At 36.9% G+C, this 21,766-nt stretch overlaps 3 protein-coding genes across 6 annotated transcripts in view; all 3 read left to right on the forward strand.

The window, feature by feature from the left end:
• The first annotated feature begins 426 nt into the window (after positions 1–426).
• On the forward strand, positions 427–8,135 carry LOC107676881 (eukaryotic translation initiation factor 5B-like). 3 transcript variants are annotated; one of them, XM_016471608.1, is made up of 18 exons: positions 427–629; positions 1,869–1,944; positions 2,083–2,707; positions 3,610–3,827; positions 3,908–4,058; positions 4,141–4,233; positions 4,337–4,423; positions 5,061–5,129; positions 5,239–5,555; positions 5,641–5,748; positions 5,835–5,945; positions 6,030–6,097; positions 6,698–6,839; positions 6,917–7,048; positions 7,156–7,338; positions 7,467–7,628; positions 7,736–7,867; positions 8,047–8,135. In XM_016471608.1, the coding sequence occupies exons 1-18, from the start codon at positions 442–444 to the stop codon at positions 8,125–8,127; spliced, it is 2,943 nt and encodes a 980-aa protein (XP_016327094.1). In that variant the 5' UTR covers positions 427–441; the 3' UTR covers positions 8,128–8,135. The 3 variants fall into 3 exon arrangements, with proteins under 3 accessions (XP_016327094.1, XP_016327095.1, XP_016327096.1); XM_016471609.1 differs by lacking the exons at positions 4,141–4,233; positions 4,337–4,423; XM_016471610.1 differs by lacking the exons at positions 7,736–7,867; positions 8,047–8,135 and having other exon boundaries at positions 7,156–7,379; positions 7,467–7,540.
• A 158-nt stretch (positions 8,136–8,293) lies between these two features.
• LOC107676833 (eukaryotic translation initiation factor 5B-like) lies at positions 8,294–10,226 on the forward strand. The gene is made up of 5 exons (XM_016471514.1): positions 8,294–8,305; positions 8,866–8,942; positions 9,021–9,185; positions 9,853–9,989; positions 10,148–10,226. Exons 1-5 carry the CDS (start codon positions 8,294–8,296, stop codon positions 10,207–10,209), a joined length of 453 nt encoding a protein of 150 aa, XP_016327000.1. The 3' UTR covers positions 10,210–10,226.
• Positions 10,227–14,267: 4,041 nt separating this feature from the next.
• LOC107676887 (rho guanine nucleotide exchange factor 7-like) overlaps positions 14,268–21,766 on the forward strand; it is a 26,586-nt gene continuing 19,087 nt past the window's right edge. Inside the window, exons 1-2 of one of the 2 annotated variants that reach the window (XM_016471619.1) lie at positions 14,268–14,723; positions 16,318–16,398. In XM_016471619.1, coding sequence (XP_016327105.1) covers positions 14,559–14,723; positions 16,318–16,398 — 246 coding nt within the window. In that variant the 5' untranslated portion in view covers positions 14,268–14,558. The remainder of the gene's footprint in view (positions 14,724–16,317; positions 16,399–21,766) is intronic. The other variant, XM_016471620.1, reaches the window with a different exon arrangement.

Consider the following 21,766-nt stretch of genomic DNA (forward strand, 5'->3'; position numbering starts at 1 on the left):
ATAAAAGAGATATAGTAAAACAAAGTAGCTACAATAACCAGTTTGTTAAAACAAAAATACAACAATAAAAAATCAAGGAAAGGCCCTGCACAAATCTGTTTTGAGACTACTTTTTAAAAGTGCATAATGATAACCTTTGACAACATTTAATTCAGGTGCGAAAAGAATTAATATCTATAGCGCATGAGCACAGAGAGATTTGAGAGTGCACAGGACACAGTTTGAGTGAGAGGAGAGACATGTTTTAAGTGCGCGCACTCTCTCTGGGCGAGAGCAGCGTGTATCTGAGTGCGCGTGTCCAGTTTTGTGCGAGAGCAAAGGAAATCCGCGCGCGAGCAGAGAGATTCGCGCTCGCGCATTGTATTAATGTGCTTTCGCGCTACAATAATGCGCTCTCGACATTTGTCATTAAAATAACGCCATAAATGTAGTGATTGTAATATGGCAAATAAGTTTTTAAAAAAGTTCAGTAGTGAAAAATGTAATGTATTCTTTTCTGCTTTTCATAGTGCCAAAGACGACGGAGTTGACATTGACGCGCTTGCAGCTGAAATTGAAGGAGCAGGAGCAGGCAAGGAGCAGAGCAAATCAAAGAGCAAGAAAAAGAAAGGAAAGAAAGATGACTTTGAGTAGGTCTTCACCTCTTTCCTCCAACACTGACACAGTTCATAAGCTTAAAAGAGATTTTCTCTGTCTATACAGTGCTGCTCAAAAGTTTGGGGTCGGTAAGATTTTAAAAATGTTTTTGAAAGAAGTCTCTTATGCTCATCAAAGCTGCAATTATTTGATAAAAAATACAGAAAATTATTTGATCAAAAATACAGAAAAAAAACAGTAATATTGCTACTACTCAAAATAACTATTTTTAATATACTGTAATATATTTTAAAATGTAATTTATCTCTGTGATTCAAAGCTGAATTTTTAGCATCATTACTCCAGTCTCCAGTGTCACATGATCCTACAAGAAACATTTAAGTATGCTGATTTGCTACTCAAGACACATTTCTTTATTATTATTATTGTTATTATTATTATTATTTTTATTTTTATTATTATCAATGTTTTAAGCAGTTGTGCTGCTTTAGCTATATTTTTGTGGAAACTGACACTTTTTTTCTCAGGATTCTTTAATGAATAGAAGGTCCAAAAGGACAGCCTTTTTATAGAATTTTTTGTAACATTATAAATGTGTTCACTGTCACTTTTAAATAGTTTAATTAGTGCTGTCAAACGATTAATCGCATCCAAAATAAGTTTTTTTTTTTACATAATATATGTGTGTGTACGGTGTATATTTATTATGTATATATAAATACACACACATGCATGTATATATAAATAAAGACTTTTATTTTGGATGCGATTAATTGCGATTAATCGTTTGACAGCACCACGTTTAATACATCTTTGTGGGCTAAAACTATTGATTAGTACTGTCAAACGATTAATCGCATCCAAAATAAAAGTTTTTGTTTGCATAATATGTGTGTATACTGTGTATATTTATTATGTATATATAAATACACAAACATACAGTATATACTTTGAAAATATGTACATGTATTTACATGTCTATATTTATATTCATATAATTTATATTATAAATAAATCTATTTAATATATAAAAAATAACATATTTTTCTGAAATATATACATGCATGTGTGTGCATTTATATATACATAATAAATATACACAGTGCACACATATATATTATGTAAACAAAAACTTTTATTTTGGATGCAATTAATCGCGATTAATCGTTTGACAGCACTACTATTGATTAATTAAATTAATCTTACTGACCCTAAACTTTTGAACATGAATGTAAGTGTTGGGAATTAATGATGAAGTCTTTTACTTGCAGTGAGGATGACATCCAGAAAGAACTGGAGACACTGTCATTAGAAAACCAAGGAGGAAAATCTAAAGAAGAGGAAAAGGTATTCTTCATTAACACAAACTGATAATCACATTCAGCATGCATTGTCTTTTGTTTTACTCTCTTTTCTGATAGTGCCGATTTTACAAGCTGAGTCACGTGCCATTGACAGCAATTTCTCCATGTGTTTCTGTCTTAGAAATCCGATTCAGCAGTGGACGCTGAACCTGAGCCCGCTCTGAGTAAAGCGGACAAGAAGAAGGCCAAGAAGGGTAAAAAGGCAAATCTGGAGGATGAGGAAGGTGATGAAGATCAGGGTCAGAACAACATGGAAAACGAGCGCAGGGCGAAAGACACGGAGACGGTGGCGGCTCCCGCTCCTGCTGGTGCTGCTTCAGACTCTGAGGATGAGGGCTCGCGGTCACGGCAGAAACCTACGGCTAAAAAGAAAGCTGGCCGAAAGGGTGCGTCTGAAGATGGTGGTGCGAAGAAGGGTGAAGGAGCGGGTGACAATGATGAATCAGACGATTATTCTCAAGCCGCACGCAAGAAGAAAAGTAAAGCCAAACCAGACAGTGAGGAAGATGAAGGAGAAGAATCGGCCTTCAAGGTGAAGACAGCTGTGCAGAAGAAAGCAGAGAAAAAAGAGAGGGAGAGGAAGAAGAAAGAGGAGGAGAAGGCCAAGCAGAGAGCTAAGAAAGAGAAAGAAGAGGAGGCCTTAAAGAAGGAGACAGGGAAACCTGCTACCACACCTTCAGCAGAGAGCAAGGAAATAGAGGCAGAGGCTTCAGTGGAGCAGGATGCAGCTGATGTCCAGGGAGAAGGTCAGATTGTCCATTGTACATTGTGTTTATGTATGTGTATATGTACACTGCCGTTTAAAAGTTTGGGATTTTTTTTTATTATTATTATACAAGAATGCATTAAAATGATCAAAACTGACAGCAATGACATTTTATAACAAAAGATTTCTCAAATCTCAACTAAATGCTGTTTGTCTGAACTTTCTATTCATCGAAGAATCCTGAAAAAAATGTATCACTGTTTTCACTAAAATATGATCAACACAACTGTTTTCAACATTTTTAATAATAAGAAATGTTTCTTGAGCAGTAAATCAGCATTTTCGAATGATTTCTGACAGATCATGTGACACTGAAGACTGGAGTAACGATGCAAAAATTAATAAAATGAATTGCATTTTAAAATATATTACAGTAGTAACAATATTTCATAATAGTAATTGTTTTTTTATCAAGTAAATGCAGCCTTAGCATAAGAGACTGCTTTAAAAACATTAAAGAACCCTACTGACCCCAAACTTTTGAATGGTAGTGAGTGTGTGCGTGTGTGTGTGTATATTTTATATTTGATATTTATGTATTAATGTATTTACTAAAATGAAGGAAAACATTTATTCAAACCCACAGACACGATTTTGTATATATTTATTCCTCTTTTCTTTTTAGCCCTTGGAAAAATAATTTGGCATTTATTTATTTATTTGGTTTGAATCACAGAATTTTGAATAAACTGTTTCATGGAAATTATTCAAACTTACCAATTTTATGTTACTGAAGTCTTAATGCTCTAATAGTTGCAAGTCGTGAGGCAAGGGGTGATAAAAAAAAAATGAGTCAAACACACTCTATAAGAAACTCAATACATCAGAAAGTCCTATGCTGCTTCTCCAATTTATGTTCCTCTATCCTCTGATTTTCTACAGAGGAGGCTGAAGGTGACAAAAAGAAAAAGGACAAGAAGAAGAAGAAAGGTGAGAAGGAGGAGACAGAAAAGGACAAGAAAAAGGGTCCCAGCAAAGCAACAGTGAAAGCAATGCAAGAGGCCCTGGCCAGAATGAAGGAGGAGGAGGAACGAGCCAAAAGAGAAGAGGAGGAGAGACAGCGACGGCTGGAGGAGCTGGAGGCTCAGAGACAGGAGCAGGTCAGTGAAAGACTCGGGCATTCAAGCTTATGTTGTCAAAACCGTTATCATTCCTTCATCTCTGAAACCTTCATCCACAGGAGCGTCTAGAGGCCGAGAGGAAAGAGAAGAAGAAACAAAAGGACAAGGAGAGAAAAGAAAGGCTAAAGAAGGAGGGAAAGCTCCTTACCAAGGCCCAGAAAGTGGCTCGAGCCAGAGCAGAAGCCACGCTGCGAGCGCTGCAGGCTCAGGGTGAGAACATGACTGCCAGCAGCTTTGATGAAAGAAGTAGTAAATATTTTTGGAGCTGATGGTGTCATTGGCTTCCTCTCAGGTGTTGAAGTGCCATCCAAAGACGCAATGCCAAAGAAAAAGCCAGTTTACTCTGATAAGAGAAAAAAGAAGCCAACAGCACAAACTCCTGAAGGTTAGATCCCGACAAATCCGATACCTGTTTCTTTCTCTGTGTATTTACCTGTGGTTGTCAAGGATGGTTAAAGACATCCTAACATTTTCATGGCTTATATTAGAAACTTCAGAAGTGGCATCACCCACATCAGAGATACCTCAGCCAATCACAACAGAGATGGAAGTGGACAAACCTGAAGCAGAGCAAGGTAATTACTTAAATTTCTCAAATTTAGGTTCCTTTCAAATGCGTTTTATTTTTTTCTGGCTTTCCATGTTAACATCGTAATTACAATTGAGCCATTAGGAAACTTTAGCCATTAGTTTGTCATATACAATGCTGCACAACAAAAATTAATATGTGTAAATACATATTAAAAATAGCTGTTGCTTATTTTTATTGCTATTACTATTGCTACTACTTATAGAAGTTCATTTACTGTACAATAGTAATATTTCTATCATTTCAAGATAGCACTTTTATTTTGGCGATCTGTTGTAATTTTTGACATGCTGATTTGCGGTTTAATTACTAATGTCAATTTGAATTTGATTCATTTTAATCTTAGCTCTACTTTTGATTTATTAATCCAAACATTATCCTATTCTGTGACATTGCACACAATACGCTAAATTCCATTTTAATTCCTGAATTCCACAATTCTGGCCACGTTTTCTGCATCACCTAAATAATAGGGCCCTACAAATTGTATGGCTTATTGTCAAAAAAAGTAAATAAGTGAAAATACTTTTATAGACTTGTAAAGCTAATCATGAATAAGGATTTGTCTGTTCATGATTTGTGGCTGTAAACAAGGATAATAGCTAACATTTTCATTGCAACAGTTAAGGAGCCAAAAGCGGAGGCTGCTGATCTGGACGATTGGGAGGCCATGGCCAGCGATGAGGAGAAAGGTGGGTGTAAAGCATGCTTTCCCAAGGATACATGTCTTTTAAAATCATGAAGTCATTTGGTGGTGGTTTGTTGTGAGTGCTGATTAATTTGACATTTGTGCGTTCACAGAGATGAAGGTTCACATTGAGGTGAAGGGAACTACTCCGGCAACACAAAAACCTGCTGAAGACCAAGAGAACGGCAGTGAGGAAGAAGAGGATGATGATGAAGAGGAGGATGATGATGAAGAGGAGGATGAAGATGAAGAGGAGGATGAAGGAGAGGAGGAGAGTGAGGATGAGGAGGACAACAAAGACAGCAGCAACAAGATGAGCACAAATAAAGCAGGAAAAGAGCCGAGCTCCGAGTCGAGCAGCGAGAGCGATTCGGACGATGACCGAAGCAAAGAGGAGAGACTTTATGACAGGGCCAAGAGACGCATAGAGGTACGCATACAGTCTTTTGCACTATACAAAGTGGACACATTTATTCACACAAAGTGGAATCAACCGTGTTTTTCTTTGTGTTCAGAAACGAAGGCAGGAAAACCTGAAGAACATTAATTTTGGCAAGCTCCGCTCTCCTGTGGTTTGTGTACTGGGTCATGTAGACACAGGGAAGACCAAAATCCTGGATAAGGTGCGTTTCAAAGTGCCTGATGTGGACTTCAGCACCTGTGTGGTTTTTGTGCATTTAATATTGTTTTCTTCTTCTCTGTCTGTCAGCTGAGACACACACATGTTCAGGATGGTGAGGCTGGTGGGATCACACAGCAGATCGGAGCCACTAATGTGCCCCTGGAAACCATATTAGAACAAACCAAGATGGTGAAAAATGTATGTATCTTTCTGTAATGCATATTTTCTCATTCTGTTTTTCCATGGGATTTATTAAGGCATGTGTTTGTGTATTTGCATCAGTTTGACAAGGAGAACGTGAAGGTTCCTGGCATGCTCATTATTGACACACCTGGACACGAGTCCTTCAGGTACACACTGCTATTGATTTTTGTGTGCCAAATAAAAATAATAGACAGATTTTATACACTACCATTTAAGTTTTGGGTGAGTTTTTCTTTTTTAACGAAAGAAAACATACTTTTATTCAGCAAGAACCCATTAAATTGATTAAAAATGATACTAAAGACATTTACAATGCCACAAAAGCTTTCTATTTCAATTTTTTAAAGAATCCTGAAACATGTATCACAGTTTCTACAAAAAATACTAAGCAGCACAATTGTTTTAACTTTGATAATAGTTTTAAAATGTTGAAAAAATGTTTGAAAAGTTATTTTAAATTGTAATATTTCAGAATATTACTGTTTTACTGTATTTTTTATAAAATAAATGCAGCCTTGGTAAGCATAAGTGACTTCTTGAAAAAATCTTACCAATTGCTAAAATTGCTAATTGTTATTAATGGTTATTTATTTGTTTTTATATGGAAATTTATATTAAATGTTAACTTGCTGTTATAAAGTTTCTAAAATGTGTCGATACTGTAGAAAACCCATATCAGTCAAGCACTTAGCCATGGCTTTTTAAGCTTGTTTGTATGTTTAATGGCACTCTTCTCCACCCTTCAGTAATCTGAGGAACAGGGGTAGTTCTCTGTGTGACATCTCCATCCTGGTGGTGGATATCATGCACGGTTTAGAGCCACAGACGATCGAATCCATCAACCTGCTGAAGGAGAAGAAATGCCCCTTCATAGTAGCACTTAACAAGGTACCAGATACTGACTACCAAATGCTCATACTGATGATTGCAGCAAGTATTTAAATACTAATGTGTTTCTTTCTCAGATTGACCGTCTGTACGACTGGAAGAAGAGTCCAGACACAGACGTGGTGGCCACACTGAAGAAGCAGAAGAAAAACACCAAGGATGAGTTTGATGAGAGGGCTAAAGCTGTCATCGTGGAGTTTGCGCAGCAGGTCTGTTGTCATCGTCTTGTACAGTACAGTACAATCCCATTTACTGTTGAGCTGCAAATGTCTCCTGTTGAGTTTTACATACAAGTGCTGTCTTGTTCAACCTTCAGGGACTTAACGCTGCCCTGTTCTACGAGAACAAAGACCCTCGTACATTTGTGTCCCTGGTTCCCACCTCGGCCCACTCGGGTGATGGGATGGGGAACCTCATCGCCCTGCTGGTGGAGCTCACTCAGACCATGCTGGCCCGCCGACTGGCTCATTGTGATGAACTTCGAGCACAGGTCATGGAGGTAAAATGAGTTCCTGTAACAAATCGTGACAGTCTGGTTTGGTATGTTTAATCACAATAATTTGTTTTTTTTCTTCCCATGGAGCCCAACTGTAATATAACCTCTGCTGTTCATCTTCTATATCTTAGGTAAGAGCTCTTCCTGGAATGGGTACGACGATAGACGTCATCCTGTTCAACGGTTGTCTACGGGAGGGTGAGACTATTATCGTCCCCGGTGTCGACGGACCAATCATCACTCAGATCAGAGGGTTGCTCCTCCCACCACCCCTGAAAGAGCTCCGAGTGAAGGTCTTATGCACTATTATATGTTTAGTTTGCCGTATCTGCTGTGTTGGGATAAACCTCTGAGCTTGTTTGTAACTCTTAACCTATATTTTTCTTCTCTCTGGGAACAGAATCCGTATGAGAAGCATAAAGAAGTATCTACGGCTCAGGGAGTCAAGATCCTGGGAAAAGATCTGGAGAAGACGCTGGCAGGTCTGCCTCTTCTCGTCGCTCATAAAGAGGATGAAATTCCAGTGCTGAAGGTAAGTGTGCTGCTTTACAAACCAATCAGTCATGTCCCTCTCTCTAAGAACATTCTGCTTTTCTTTGTCTTTCCATCCTTTTCTCGTTCGTACATTAATCAGTCAAACGTCAGAATTAACAGTTAATCTTATTGCTACATTGGTGACCTTTCCTGTATCCTGATGTTGGTTATTTCTAGGATGAGTTGATCCGGGAGCTGAAATTATGGTGGCCGAGAGAGCTCAAAGCGCTGCAACTTAAGAAAACACATGCAATTTGAAAAAACAACAGCAAATTAAGAAAACATCATCAGTTTGACAACACGCGCTGCAAATCCTCACAACACATGCAAACGAAGAAACGTGCTGCAAATCCTCACAGCACGTGCAAACGAAGAAATGCAAATAGCACGGACCACAACGGAAATGTTTCAAGGGGACCCAAAAATGACGGACCTGGCTGGGATTTTTTTTTTTTTTTTTTTATATATATATATAATGCTTTATTATCAACAAGTAGCATGTACAGTGCCATATCTCACTATATAACAAAAACATTTCACATGTGTAATAGGATTGCGTGATCAAGAAGTTGCCATCTAAAGTTAACTTTTTTTTTTTTTTTATCCAGTTCAAATTATTTTTTAATAATTCGTTTTCAAACTATTTATTTCTAATTTAGTAAACATTATGTAAAACAAATTTATTTTCAACTACTGTTATGCATCTCAGCCATCAAAAAAAATCTATCGGTCAACTACTATTGAAGAAATTACATTTACGAGCTACTCTGAAAGAGACACCATAAATTGACGGCATCTCTGTGCAACGCACAAATAGCTCTCCTAAGTTTAATGCTAGTATTTTGCGTAGACTATTGGTCAGTTTTTATTAATACGATTTTACTTGTTTTTTTTTTTTATATTTTGAAGAATTAAATGAAATGCAAATATATTTATAATCCGCTGTAGTGTTTCAGGGGTTTGTATCCCCACTTAAATTCTCCCTCTGTCTCTCAGTATGCTGGCATCAACATCGGTCCTGTCCACAAGAAGGACGTCATGAAAGCTTCCACTATGTTGGAGCATGATCCACAGTATGTATTCTGATCGATGCATAATATATCTCCTCTTGTCAGATTGTTATCCTAATCATTCGCTCTCTCATCCTATAGGTATGCAGTGATCCTGGCTTTTGATGTGAAAATAGAGCGAGATTCTCAGGAGCTGGCCGACAGCCTCGGTGTGCGTATTTTCAGCGCCGAGATCATCTACCATCTGTTTGATGCCTTCACCAAATACAGAGAAGACTACAAGAAACAGAAACAGGATGAGTTCAAGTGCGTTATCTACTGCCCTCATCCTCCTCTTCTTTTTTCATCAGACATACACTACCGTTCAAAAGTTGAAACTTTTAGTTAATGCTAAAAATTCATGTTTATTCAGCAGGTAATTATTTAGAAGTAACAGTAAAATGTTCTACTGTTGTTCTCTGTTGTACAAGTGTTGTTCTTTTAAACTTTCAATTCAACAGAATCCTGAAAAATGTCAGTTTCTATAAAAATATTAAGCAGCAACTGTTTTTAACATTTGATAATCTTGAGCAGAAAATAAGGAAATTAGAATGATTTCTGATGGATCATGTGACACTGAAGACTGGAGTAATGGTGCTGTATATTCAGCTTTGCATCACAGGAATAAATTTCATTTTAAATAGAAAACAAATTGTAATATTTTCCAATATTGTTTTGCTACATTTTGGATCAAATAAATGCAGCCTTCGTGATCATTAGAGAATTCTTTCAAAAACATTAAAAAATCTGAAAAACCAACCCCGAACTTTTGAGTGGTGTAGTGTACAATTCATCATTCACTCACCTGAGTCATTTTACATCACAAACAAGACTAAATTCTGTAAGGCTGTGGTTACAGTGGTTTGTTTGAAAAACAGGTAATTTCTCCTGAGTGTTTGCAGTCTGAATATCTGAAAGTTTCTCTCTTTTTCAGACACATAGCTGTGTTCCCCTGTAAGCTGCGTATATTGCCCCAGTTCATCTTCAACTCCAGAGATCCCATCGTCATGGGTGTCACTGTGGAGGCTGGAGTACTGAGGACGGGCACTCCTGTGTGTGTGCCCAGCAAAGGTGTGAGACATGTAGAGAACGCACACTTTCAGCTCAACAATGAATGAAGCAGAACAACTCTGTGCCTCTACTGTCAGTTTTTACATTTTACCAGTTCAAGGGAAAAGCTTGAATTGTTTGCATTGATTTGGTCCACCTTTTCTCTCTCTTTCTCTTAGTTTGTAGATATTGGCATTGTGACCGGTATCGAAATAAATCACAAGTCTGTAGACAGCGCTAAGAAAGGACAGGAGATCTGTGTGAAAATAGAGCCAATTCCTGGAGATGCACCCAAGATGTACGGCAGACACTTTGAAGCTGTAGACATCATTGTTAGCAAGGTATGCTCTCTCCCTGCATCCTGAACTAAAGCCACTGGAGCTCATAGGATGCTTAGTTTTTTGTTTTTGTTGAAAAAAAATAAAAAAACTAATTCTAGGCCTGTCACGATAACAACTTTTTGTTGTGTGATATATTTTGCGGCAGAAATTATTACGATAAGCGATATTATTGTCATTTTAAAGACCATTTTATGCCACTGAATATATAATCATAATGTAACAGCATAATAATGCAAGAAGGCCTACACACTTCCAAATGACAACAAACGTTACATTTTTAAGAATATTTAGATCATCAAAATATTAGATACCTTAAAAAACCTGAATAAATATTAAATAAACATTTTCTAACAAAAAAGTAGAAAAAAAGAAAAATGCACAAAGAACTTGTATGGAGATTTTTCCATCTACAGATTTTTCCCTCACCTTTTCTCTGTAAATGAAGGGTGCACACTCTTGCTGAAAAACACAATCACTACTTAGCAGTCAGATGTCCGTATGCACAAAAGCACAGATCCCTAAACAAGACCAAATCTGCAGATAAAACTTTTTTTTTGTAGAAACATTTTTAAAATTTGTACTAGCACCTCATGACTACACCACGTTATGTACGAGAAGCTGCAAAAGACACAGGCACAAGTGGAATGTACAAAACATGGTGACATTAATTTTTAAGTAAATATAATGGCCGATATATTGCGTCACCAAAAATTATTGCGGTCATGTACATATATTGCGCGATAAGTTGATATATTGATTATTGCGACAGGCCTACCTAATACAAATGTTAAAGCATATATTTAAATGCCATTTAAATATTAATTCAGTGTCTTCCTTTATCTTATGTAGATCACCCGTCAGTCGATTGATGCTCTGAAGAACTGGTTCAGAGACGAGATGCAGAAATCAGACTGGCAATTAATCATGGAACTGAAGAAAACCTTTGAAATCATCTGAACACACGACTGTGACTGACGTAGATCTCAAATGCCCCCTGTGCGCACATACAAACGCTATACGTTGTACACTCCTAAAGGTCACGTGTGATTCTGGAGTCATCAGTGTCGCTCATACATTTAAGGACATTTGTACTCCGACACAGCCTTGCACAGTCCCGTATCGAGGACTAGTTTCTCATGTGCGAAAACTCACAACACTCCTCTTTTCCTCTCCAACTCTTTTTGGGTTGTGGGAGTGTTGGAGACAAAAAAAAAAAACACAAAAGTGGGAAAAAAGTTTTTCTGTGAGAAACTGAAACTATTACCACTGTTTTAAACAGTGACAAATGTTAGAAAATGTTAGACAACCTTTACAATTATTCCAAACGTGCCTGTTCTCTCTTGATCAATCCAGTTTATTTTTCTGAGGTCTGACCTTAGATTTACATCAAAAGTTATAAAGTGACGTCAGTGTGGCTCTCGTGAATGACTGCTGGAGATTTCGTCAGGGTTTTAGATATCTAAAAAACACTTACATTATCAGTATTTTAATTTGCCCTGCTTTTTTCTTTCCTTTCTGGAGTGCAGTTCTTAAATAGTCCTTTTTAAAAGTATCATTCCAGCCAGAAACGGACTCGCTCCTCGTCTCCCTCTCTCGGGTTTCCTTTGTGCCCACGGACACCTTCACCCGGAGTGTGTGAACTTGGATGAAAGGCCCTTCCCGTCCTCATTTTGAATATGAAATATCAAAGAAATTGACAGGTGAAAATCAACAATAAAGAGATGACCTATTTATAGACGTCGTTCTTTCTTAAGTTTTGGTTTTGGTGATGATAAATACACGGGTTAATATTACAAAAGAAGAAATAGGCATTGTATTTTGTGTAAAGAAAAGACCAATTTTGAGCACCACAAAGATTTGTGACATTATTTTTGCTCAAGTGTCAATAGGCAGTTATAATGTGGGAAAACTCATCCTCATTACTGTGATGTGAAATTTTTTTTTTTTAAATGACTAAAATTAAATATACATCATGGTAGTTTTAGTTGTAGGCGATTTAATTTATGCTGGTTTTATTCATTAAAAATTGTATTGACAGAATGGTTTTCAGTACTTCATTACAGCACATAGGATGTATATTAATTTATTTATTGCTATATTACATGAGAATTTGAGTGAAAATGTGCTTGATTTTTATGAAAATGTCCCTACATTTTTTTTTCTTTATGTGAAATACAATGAATTCCAGTCAGTGACCAAACGTTGTCGTGTGGGAAAAAAAGGTGTATTTATGTATTTATTTATCAAAGAGTTTAACTCAACTGTCACCGTCCCACCTGTGGGACGTTTGGCACTCTTTTTTTGTCCATTTTCTCTATCAAATCTTTTAGTAATCATCATAAATTATATATCATTTGAAAGCTTAGAAGCCCAAGATTCATCCTGTGAAAACCATTTTGAAATCGGACATTGCGTTACCATGGAAATTGTACTTTAAAACTCCTCCCCCTTAGTGGGCGGTGCCAAGTGTCATATTACAAAATGTATTACGGTATTTTACAATCAAAACTTTTTATAATCTTGACAAAATACATATCATTGGAAAGGTCTGAGTCTCAGGATTCTGAGATAGAAGTAAGATTTACAGAGAAATCTAGACATTTGTGACAGAAAAATGCATAAACAAATTCAATGGAGTTTTGATAGCACCCGGTGGCTGTTTGTGTTATAACGCCCTAAATAAAATCTCACAGGAACCTACATTTTTTTCATCATTCCAGGTTTGCAATAATCTGCTGATTTTCTTCTTTAAAAAGAGACCAACCTTAGGTCTGTATTCCAAAGTGTTCATAAATTACAACAATTTAAGTTTGGATAGTGCACTTTATTGCCTATTTTAAAAAATGGGGGTGACAGTAATCCGTGTAAATCCGTGTATCATTCGATCATTCGTTTTTTGATTTAATATTGAAAGTAGAAAAATGAGAAAACGGCTCCTTTTTCATTTTTTTTGTTTTTTTCCAAAAAACGAGAAAGGAGAATTCAGCTTACGTTTTCATTTTTCGTTCATGGGTGGAAAAATGAATAAACAGCTTGAATATTCGATTTCTACATGTGGGTGGGAATAAAACGCCCCTTTCTGCTGATTGGTCAGCCGAAGATCAAACCGTGCCTTCATCAGTTCTTCTGCAGTATCACACAGCAGAATAATAGTCCTCCACTGCTGCAGTTGTACGGATTAATAACCCATTTTATCAATTTCATATTTTTCTCATCAAACAGACTAATGAATAGCTCGACACAACTCGTACCGGGGCAGAGTCTAGACAGGTCTTTCTTCTGTGTAGACCAGCGGTTCTTAAAGTGATAGGGGGACCGAGAAATAATTTGCTATAGCCTAAAGCAGTGGTCGCCAACACGTCGATCGCGATCGACTGGTAGATCTTTATCACTGTCCCAGTAGATCCCGAAAAACACAGTAAAATAAGCTGTTTATTCATTTTTCCACCCATGAATGAAAAACGAAAATTTAAGCTGAATTTTCGTTTTTTGTAAAAAAACAAAAAAGGAGCCGTTTTCTCATTTTTCTACTTTCAATATTAAATCAAAAAACAAATGATCGAATGATACACGGATTGACAGTTAAGGGGTTAATTTACTTTTTAATTCATCTGTGGGTTTTTAGGAACGGCAGAGGGCGCCAGGGGTACATTTGGATTTCAATGGAATAGTATTTGGCATCAGCGCCTTTTTTTTTATAATTTGAGACGCATTGCTCACTCTCACAACAAAGTGTATACTTTCATGGATGCGTGTAGTCTGTAGATCATACAAGTTGACTTTTGCTAAAGATTTTATTCAAATAGTTGGTTTTTCTCCACCTGTGGACACGTGCTGTTAAATATATTATATTCACTAATAACATACTACCTAATATTGTCTTTCATATGCACCCTAGTGCTGCTAAATGCCTAATATGTCAATGCGTTTGTTTCTTTAGTCTTTAAGGTATTCAGTGACCCGAGCTGCGGGAATTGGGTGTCATGTGGCGGAAAACAATTGCAGGCTGTTGATTTTGGTTTAACACTAGCTGACATCCTGCCAGATGAAAGAAGAGGAGAGAGAAACCGGACCTGCCAGATAACCCTAAACAGATCGTCATCCCTAATATCCAGGGAAAAGGAGGGATCAGAGCCCTCGCTCCAAACATCCCTCTGCCGCTGCGCACAACACAGGATATCTGTCATTTCACAAAGCCCTGCATATTCGTTTGTTTATGGATTATTGAGCTTTAGACGCATATGAGGTCATGAATTCGGCTGAACAGACCATCACATGGTTAATAACGCTGGGCGTCCTGGAATCACCCAAAAAGACGCTATCGGACCCTGAAGGCTTTTTACAGGCATCTCTCAGAGATGGAGTGGTTTTGTGTAAATTGCTGGAGCGGCTGCGACCCGGTTCGGTTCACACGGTAAGCTGTTGGTCAAGGAGCTCATGAAGTTCCAGAACAGAGTACATAAATGACACAAAAGCACTGGTGTTTTTGTGAATCGGACACACAAGACCTTTGTATTTGTCTCCGCGCGCGCGTTTTGCGTTCGCTGAGAGCGCTAGCCAGTGTAAATTTGTATATTAAGATACTGTTTCCTTAAACTTTAAGTTCTTAATTTAATTTCTTTTAACTATGAGTGAAAGGAAATTGTGTAAAAAAATTTGTAAAGGAAATCTCGTATAATCTGCGGTGACGGGGCAAGAGTGGTATTTTAATAATAATCGTAATGAAATAGTGATCAGAATATGGGGACCATAAATAAATATATATAAACGGAAATTAACCGTGGAAAATTAATTTGCCTTTACGAGTCGACCGCCATTGACTGGTAGAGAGAGAGAGAGGAGACGACGATGTCCGGTTTGTGAACGAATTGTTTTTGAGTTGGATCTTTTTAGTGAATCAGTTGAGCACCTGTCTAAATGATTCATTCGCGAATCGGACTCTTTGAGCCGAATCGTGTCATTCGGACGCGTCCGAGTTAATTAGCCAAAAACTGATGCATGAACAAATAACATATACTACAAATTCTTCTTAAATTCCGTTTTTATGAGCCGAATCGTGGCTGCACTGATTGAATTGGGACACTTTAAATTACAGTGAATAATCAAACTAAATATTCCTCAATGGGACGTCATGCTCCGTTGTTTTTTGAACCGGTTCATTGGAACGAACTGTTCGAAATAACCGATTCGCTGAAATGAACTGAACCGCTCATCACTAGAAATATTTCTACTAACAGTGAAACATTACTTTTTCACAATTAGACAATTTTAATAAAAAAATGTTAATCTGCTAATGGAGCAGAGTAATTGAATTTGAGCACATTTCAACACAATATTAAAGCGTTTATTTATTTATTTAGACTTTGCAGGTAGGCTAGGACGTTATTTGTAACTGTATGGAGTTTAGTATTATTTTTATGTTATAATTTATTATATCCACATACGCTTTGATGTAAACGATCATGTGGATGTATTTAATTAATAATTCATAAACATTTTATCAATCAGTCTCGACAGACAGCGTAGTAGAATGTATTCTAATATATACAGATCAGTGATTCTAATTTATAGGCAATACAATATAATCTGAAATCATCGATGCTGATATGATCGCAGTAATCGTTTGATTTTATAAAATGTCTGATGCTAAACAGACGGTGAAAAGTGCAATGCTGCACTCAAATGCACAGTTTCATTGACAGGCTCTACTGTATAAACAACACGTCGCATATAGCTACAGCATTTCGTGAAGATGCTAGACTTTGCTCTGACAGGTCAGGTAGGGTTTGCCTGTGCCAGCATGCCCCTCTCTCTGAACCCAACCGCAAGCTATTAGCTCACGTCATTTCCGCTATTCCTCCGCCAACTTCCCTATGAAGAATAAGTGGCTTTTTGCAGGAACGGGGCGATGAGCCGTGATATAAACAAATGGCATATTCGCATAACTTTTTGTTTATTCTTTGACCAACCTGCTTGGAAGAGGATTTATCTGTTCGCGTTATTTTCAGATCTACCAGGACCCGAGGAAAGACGAGTGTCTGAGTAATATCAGAGAGTTTGTGAAAGGCTGTGCATTGTATCACATAGAGGTGAGTGCTGCATGATCTTTGAGCGTCTGTTGTAGTCGTTCATTTCATTTGCATGCTCGTTCATATTTCTGATCACTGATTCAGTGGCTTGTTTGTGTGGTTTGAAGGCAAATCAGGTCGCCAGACAGACTGAGTCTCAGCTGGAGTTGGGAACAGACTAATCCTGTGTGTTTTGGTTTTAGAGTTATTATTACATTGGTAACAATGGCATTGAGTGCTACTGCGGCATTTTGACTTGTTTTACCATGGCAATTTCTTAAATGATTCATGCAACATTGCTTTAATGTTCTTTCTGCAGTGTCTCATTTGTAGATGTCCAGGTAGCTTGCTGTATTTTATGTTTACAGACGGTGATAAGTCAAGCTGTGGAAGCCAGATTTGATTATAAAAGCATTTAAAGGCATGATATCTCCATCGATAATCAATTTATAAGAGCCATGTGGACTGTGTTTTGCAATTAATCACTAAGGATGAGAATGAGAATTAACTGAAATGTGACTGTCCAAAATTACACACAAATGTGACATAAATGCCAAGAGCAAGTATTTCAGGAAAAGAATATATATATGTAGGCTACATATTTTAGTTTATTCAGAATATTATTCCAGTGTATTCCAATAGCTGTAAAGAATCTAAAAGTCTTTTCCGGAATAAAGCAAAATGTGGGCCTTAAACTCAAAATGATGTGCGCGTAAGTCATACATTTTATTTCTATACTGCTTTTTCATAATACACATTGTTTCAAAGCAGCATCACAGAAAATCATGATGTTTGTAATATCTTAATGCCTTATTATCACATTTATCAAATTAGAGCTGGTTGATAACATAGGTTACATTTTGCAACAATATAAACAATCAAGCAGTTGAGATTTGCTATACAGTGGTTTACTTGAGAATACTGAATGTAAGTGCCACATGGATAAAGTTGGATTTACTTGTATATCAAACTTCTAAATAGAGCTGCTGTGCCATAAAATATATAGTTTACATGGCATGACCATGATCTTGGTGAAACTGTTGTAAACAGCGACTGCTGAATTACAATAATGAATGTCCGATATTTAGTGTAACGTTTCATAATAAACTCTTTCACTTCAGTAATTTACAGGGTGTAGCCAAGTGTTAACGGGCGTTGTACCTAGGGCTGGACGATATGGCCAAAATTGATATCACGATATATTTCTTAATTTCGGTCGATACGATATAATTCCGATATCGATATGACCACTATTTATCTGAAATGGAAATCTTTTGTAACATTATAAATGTCTTTATCATCACTTTTGATCAATTTTAAGCATCCTTCCTAAATAAAAGTATTAATTTCTTTCCCAAAAAAATAATAAAAATTATACTGAATGGAATAGTGTATAATGTCACAAAAGCTTTTTATTTCAGATAAATGCTGATCTTTGGATCTTTCTATTCATCAAAGAATCCTGAAAAAAAACGTACTCAACTGTTTTAAATATTGATAATCAGCAAATCAGCATATTAGAATGATTTCTGAAGGATCAGGTGTCACTGAAGACTGGAGTAATGGCGATACATATTGATATTGAATTATTGTCCAGCCCTAGTTGTACCTGACAATTTTCAATGCCAGGTAAAATTAATTCAGAGTCGTCCAGACTTGTTTATCAAGAGAAGTTCTTTGCTGAAAACTGCAGTGCATTGTAACAGGTTTTTTTTACACTGCTGATATGTTACCAACAGTTCATATGTTTGTAAACATGGTGATCTGGCAGCTCCGTCTCCACGCAAGTCCAGTAGGTGTTGGTGTGAGATTGAATCAGATCCTTTACCCACACAGTGTTTTTATTGGCGTTAGAGCCAGTGCTATTGTTAAACCTACTTTTATGGCTAGATTTTGTGTTCAGATCCAGCTCTGCCCGTTTTTCCTGCAGATATCTACGATATGTCTGTACAGGCAATTGCATGTTGTTTCTTGGGAAAAGCATGCAATAGACAGCACAGCCATAAATTATTCACATTATAGTGCAATGAACTATCACATGACCTTTGATTTACTGCAATCTCTAAAGTCTAGCGCTGGCTGTGTAATGAATTGCATTCAGATCTTATGTGATGGCAGCATGTTATTTTGAAAGTGACGCTTTTCTCAACAACTGCTGTTATGTCAGTGAAAGCTGTTTTTAATTGTTGAATGTCACATTTTTTGCCCCTTTTAACGGTTTTTGGGAAATCTGAGAGTGATTTTTCTTCACAAACACTTCTGTGCTTGTTAACGTTTGCCAGCGTGATGGTGTAACTGAGATCTTTCTGCCCACAGGGGTGCTGTGTGCGTATGTTGCTCTGTGAGGCATTTGTTGCTCTATATGAGTTCTGTTGTGTAGGACGGTTACGGTTCTGTGTGTTTGTGAGTTTCAGGAGTTTCAAGAGTCTTCGGTTCTTCTGGCCAGCTGTGAGAGGTTCAGACAAGCCCTCTATTGTGGTGAATGGAGTTGTGTGTTTGAATGGGCAGAGCTGCCAGCTCATTAATGGTGCTGTGGGGTTTGGCACAGGCCAGAATGAAGAGAGGCACTCCACACTAAAACTGCTTTTTCAAATGGCATGTTTGGATGACTGGTTTAAAGAGAGAGAGCAGGAGGGAATTTAATTCTACTACAGTGATGGCAGTGATGTAATGTAGACTTAGATGTGTGTGATGATTGTTGATGGTGCTTGAGTGTTGGGGACTGGACTTTAGGACTGTATCAAGTACTGAATATTAATGAAATGTCTTTGTGTCTCTTTTTTGAGAGGTACATTGGAGCAAATAAACTGTTCTCTTAATTCACTGATAGGAGAAAGTTGCTTTCATCAGTTCCTGATCAATTCAAAATCATTGTTGACTTTGTTTAGAGTGCTACATTGCCATTTGGCAAAAATGTCAAATTCTAGTCTTCAATGGCACATGATTCTTCAGAAATCATTGTAATATGCTGATTTTGTGCTCAAGAAGCATTTCTTATGATTATAATGTAAAAAACAGTTGTGCTTTGTAATATTTTTGTGGAAACCCTGATATAATTTTCAGGATTATTTATTTATTTAGGTGAATCGAACGCTCAAAAAGAACTGCATTTATCTGAAATAGAAATCTTTTGTATTATAAATGCCTTTACTCTCACTTTGTATAATGAGTCCCTGCTAAATTAAAATGTATTTATTTTTAAAATGAAATATCTTCCTTAAACGTTTGAACAGTAATGTAAGTGTATTTATTTATAAAATTAAACAAAATTTCTCTATAATGTATGTATGCACGAGAAAAAATAGTTGGGATCAAAGTTACAGGTTACTTCTAAGACAACATGACATTCAAAATAACCCAGTTTACTTCCCTAATACATGATAAAATCAAGTGTCTCACTTGAAAATACTTCATGTTTTGGCAGTAAAATGGGAAATGGCAAACACCATTCCAAGAATGACACATTTTTTAAATGTTAAAATAGCCTGCTTCCTAACTGTGCAGAGAAAACAAGAAGTAAACCGTTTATATGTTGATTTCCCCAAAAGATATGTGACCCTGGACCACAAAACCAGTCTTAAGTCGCTGGGGTATATTTGTAGCAATAGCCAAAAATACATTGTATGGGTCAAAATTATAGATTTTTCTTTTATGCCAAAAATCATTGGGTTATTAAGTAAAGATCATGTTCCATGGAGATATTTTGTAAATTTCTTACTGTAAATAATATCAAAGCTTAATTTTTTATTAGTAATATGCATTGCTAAGAACTTCATTTGCACCCTCAGATTGCAGATTTTCAAATAGTTGTATCTCGGCCAAATATGGTCCTAACAAACCATACATCAGTGGAAAGCTTATTTATTCAGCTTTCAGATGATGTATAAATCTCAATTTCGAAAAATTGACCCTTATGACTGGTTTTGTGGTCCAGAGTCACATATGGTTTCCTAAATTATAATCATCATAGTAGAATGCAAATGAGCTGATCCACCAGGAGACATTTGGTGTATAGATACAAATCCAGGACCACTTCTCCATCTCATTGCCTGTATCGTTTGAAGAGTTCAAATCAAGCTGGTGTCAGATCAGGCAAGTTTGAGTTTGCTTGGTATGAGCTTATGTGTCCAGATGGCCCAGAGAGCAGCAGGTAGTCTGAGAGCCAGAAACTCACACACACAAACACAACATTGCCCAAGCTTAGCAACACTACTTTCTTATATTCCCTCAGTGAAGCGGACTCATTTTATAGAGAATCTGTGATCATCATAAATTTCTGTAGGTTTCTGTGACTAGAAATTTGGTCTGTCACAAAGAGGTCAAATTCACCCTATGTGCAAGAGTTTCTCTATGTTGCTTATTCTGCAGAATATGTCCATATTTTTATGAATGATTGTTACTGTTCTGCTGTTTGCATATGGCCTCTGGATTTGCATATTTAGCATTACATGACTTGAGTTACAATCCTTCCTCTGCGAAAACTGTCCATCCAAGTTTGATATATAGACCTAAAGCTTTCACCATGCTTAATGCTTGGGTCAGCATCACTCATCATATTGATCCCTTGATGCATTTCATTTCAATGCATACATTTAAATATGATGATTTGAAACCTTTCTTATTATTATTAATGTTGAAACCATGATAATGTTGTGTTGCTCATGATACATTTTTACATTTCTTTGAATAGAAAGTTTAAAAGAACAGCGGTTATTTGAAATACTAAGTGAAATCTTTTGTAACATTTTAAGGGCAAGATTCACTAACAGCTTGCACCAGCGCAAACCATATTTTGGCATTAAAATAGTACTGTCAGGATTTACTAAAACGTGCAATTAATGCTGAAAAGACGTGGACACAGTTATTTTTTCGCTTGACCTTATTGAATATGCATTTGTAGGAGCTTCCCTTTCAGACGCAAAATTTATGGGAGGAGAGTATTAAAATGAATCACTCAACGTTATTTACTAACTTTTGTGCTCGTCAAAGTACTGGTATTTGCGCCATTATGTAACGCTCAAAAATGCATAACTTAAACTATTTTACGCCTGTGTCGTAAGTAGATCAGCCGCACGTGATGAGCATCAGCTCTGCTTATTTGCGACTAGACTAATTTGTGCTGCGCTTGGTAAATTGTTTTGGTCAATATGTAAATGAGATGTTGCGTCTGTGTTTTTTAATTTGTGCTATGTCAGTAAATCACCCACAGAAATTTCCACGCCCATCAGCGCTGTTTGGAATTGCGCTCTCGTGCTAATTTGCTCTGTTTAGTAAATCTTAGAGATGCACCGTTTGCAATTTTCTTGGCCGATTCCGATTTTCCGTTAGTGTGATCTGCCGATACCGATTTTTGCCGATTCCGATTTTCTTTCTAAGAACTATGAACTAT

This window comes from Sinocyclocheilus anshuiensis, unplaced genomic scaffold (assembly GCF_001515605.1).
Source record: "Sinocyclocheilus anshuiensis isolate Anshui unplaced genomic scaffold, SAMN03320099.WGS_v1.1 scaffold2166, whole genome shotgun sequence".
Taxonomy (NCBI): Eukaryota; Metazoa; Chordata; class Actinopteri; order Cypriniformes; family Cyprinidae; genus Sinocyclocheilus; species Sinocyclocheilus anshuiensis.

Bases quoted from the DNA above. Each gene is read 5' to 3' on its own strand.
- LOC107676881 (XM_016471608.1), top strand. From the start codon at position 442: ATGGCAAATAAGTTTTTAAAAAAGTTCAGTAGTGAAAAATGTAATGTA. The intron at 1,945-2,082 runs GTATTCTTCATT...TTTCTGTCTTAG, and splicing joins AATCTAAAGAAGAGGAAAAG to AAATCCGATTCAGCAGTGGA. The intron at 5,130-5,238 runs GTGGGTGTAAAG...GTGCGTTCACAG, and splicing joins GGCCAGCGATGAGGAGAAAG to AGATGAAGGTTCACATTGAG.
- LOC107676833 (XM_016471514.1), top strand. The intron at 8,943-9,020 runs GTATGTATTCTG...CTCATCCTATAG, and splicing joins ATGTTGGAGCATGATCCACA to GTATGCAGTGATCCTGGCTT. The intron at 9,990-10,147 runs GTGTGAGACATG...TCTTTCTCTTAG, and splicing joins TGTGTGTGTGCCCAGCAAAG to TTTGTAGATATTGGCATTGT.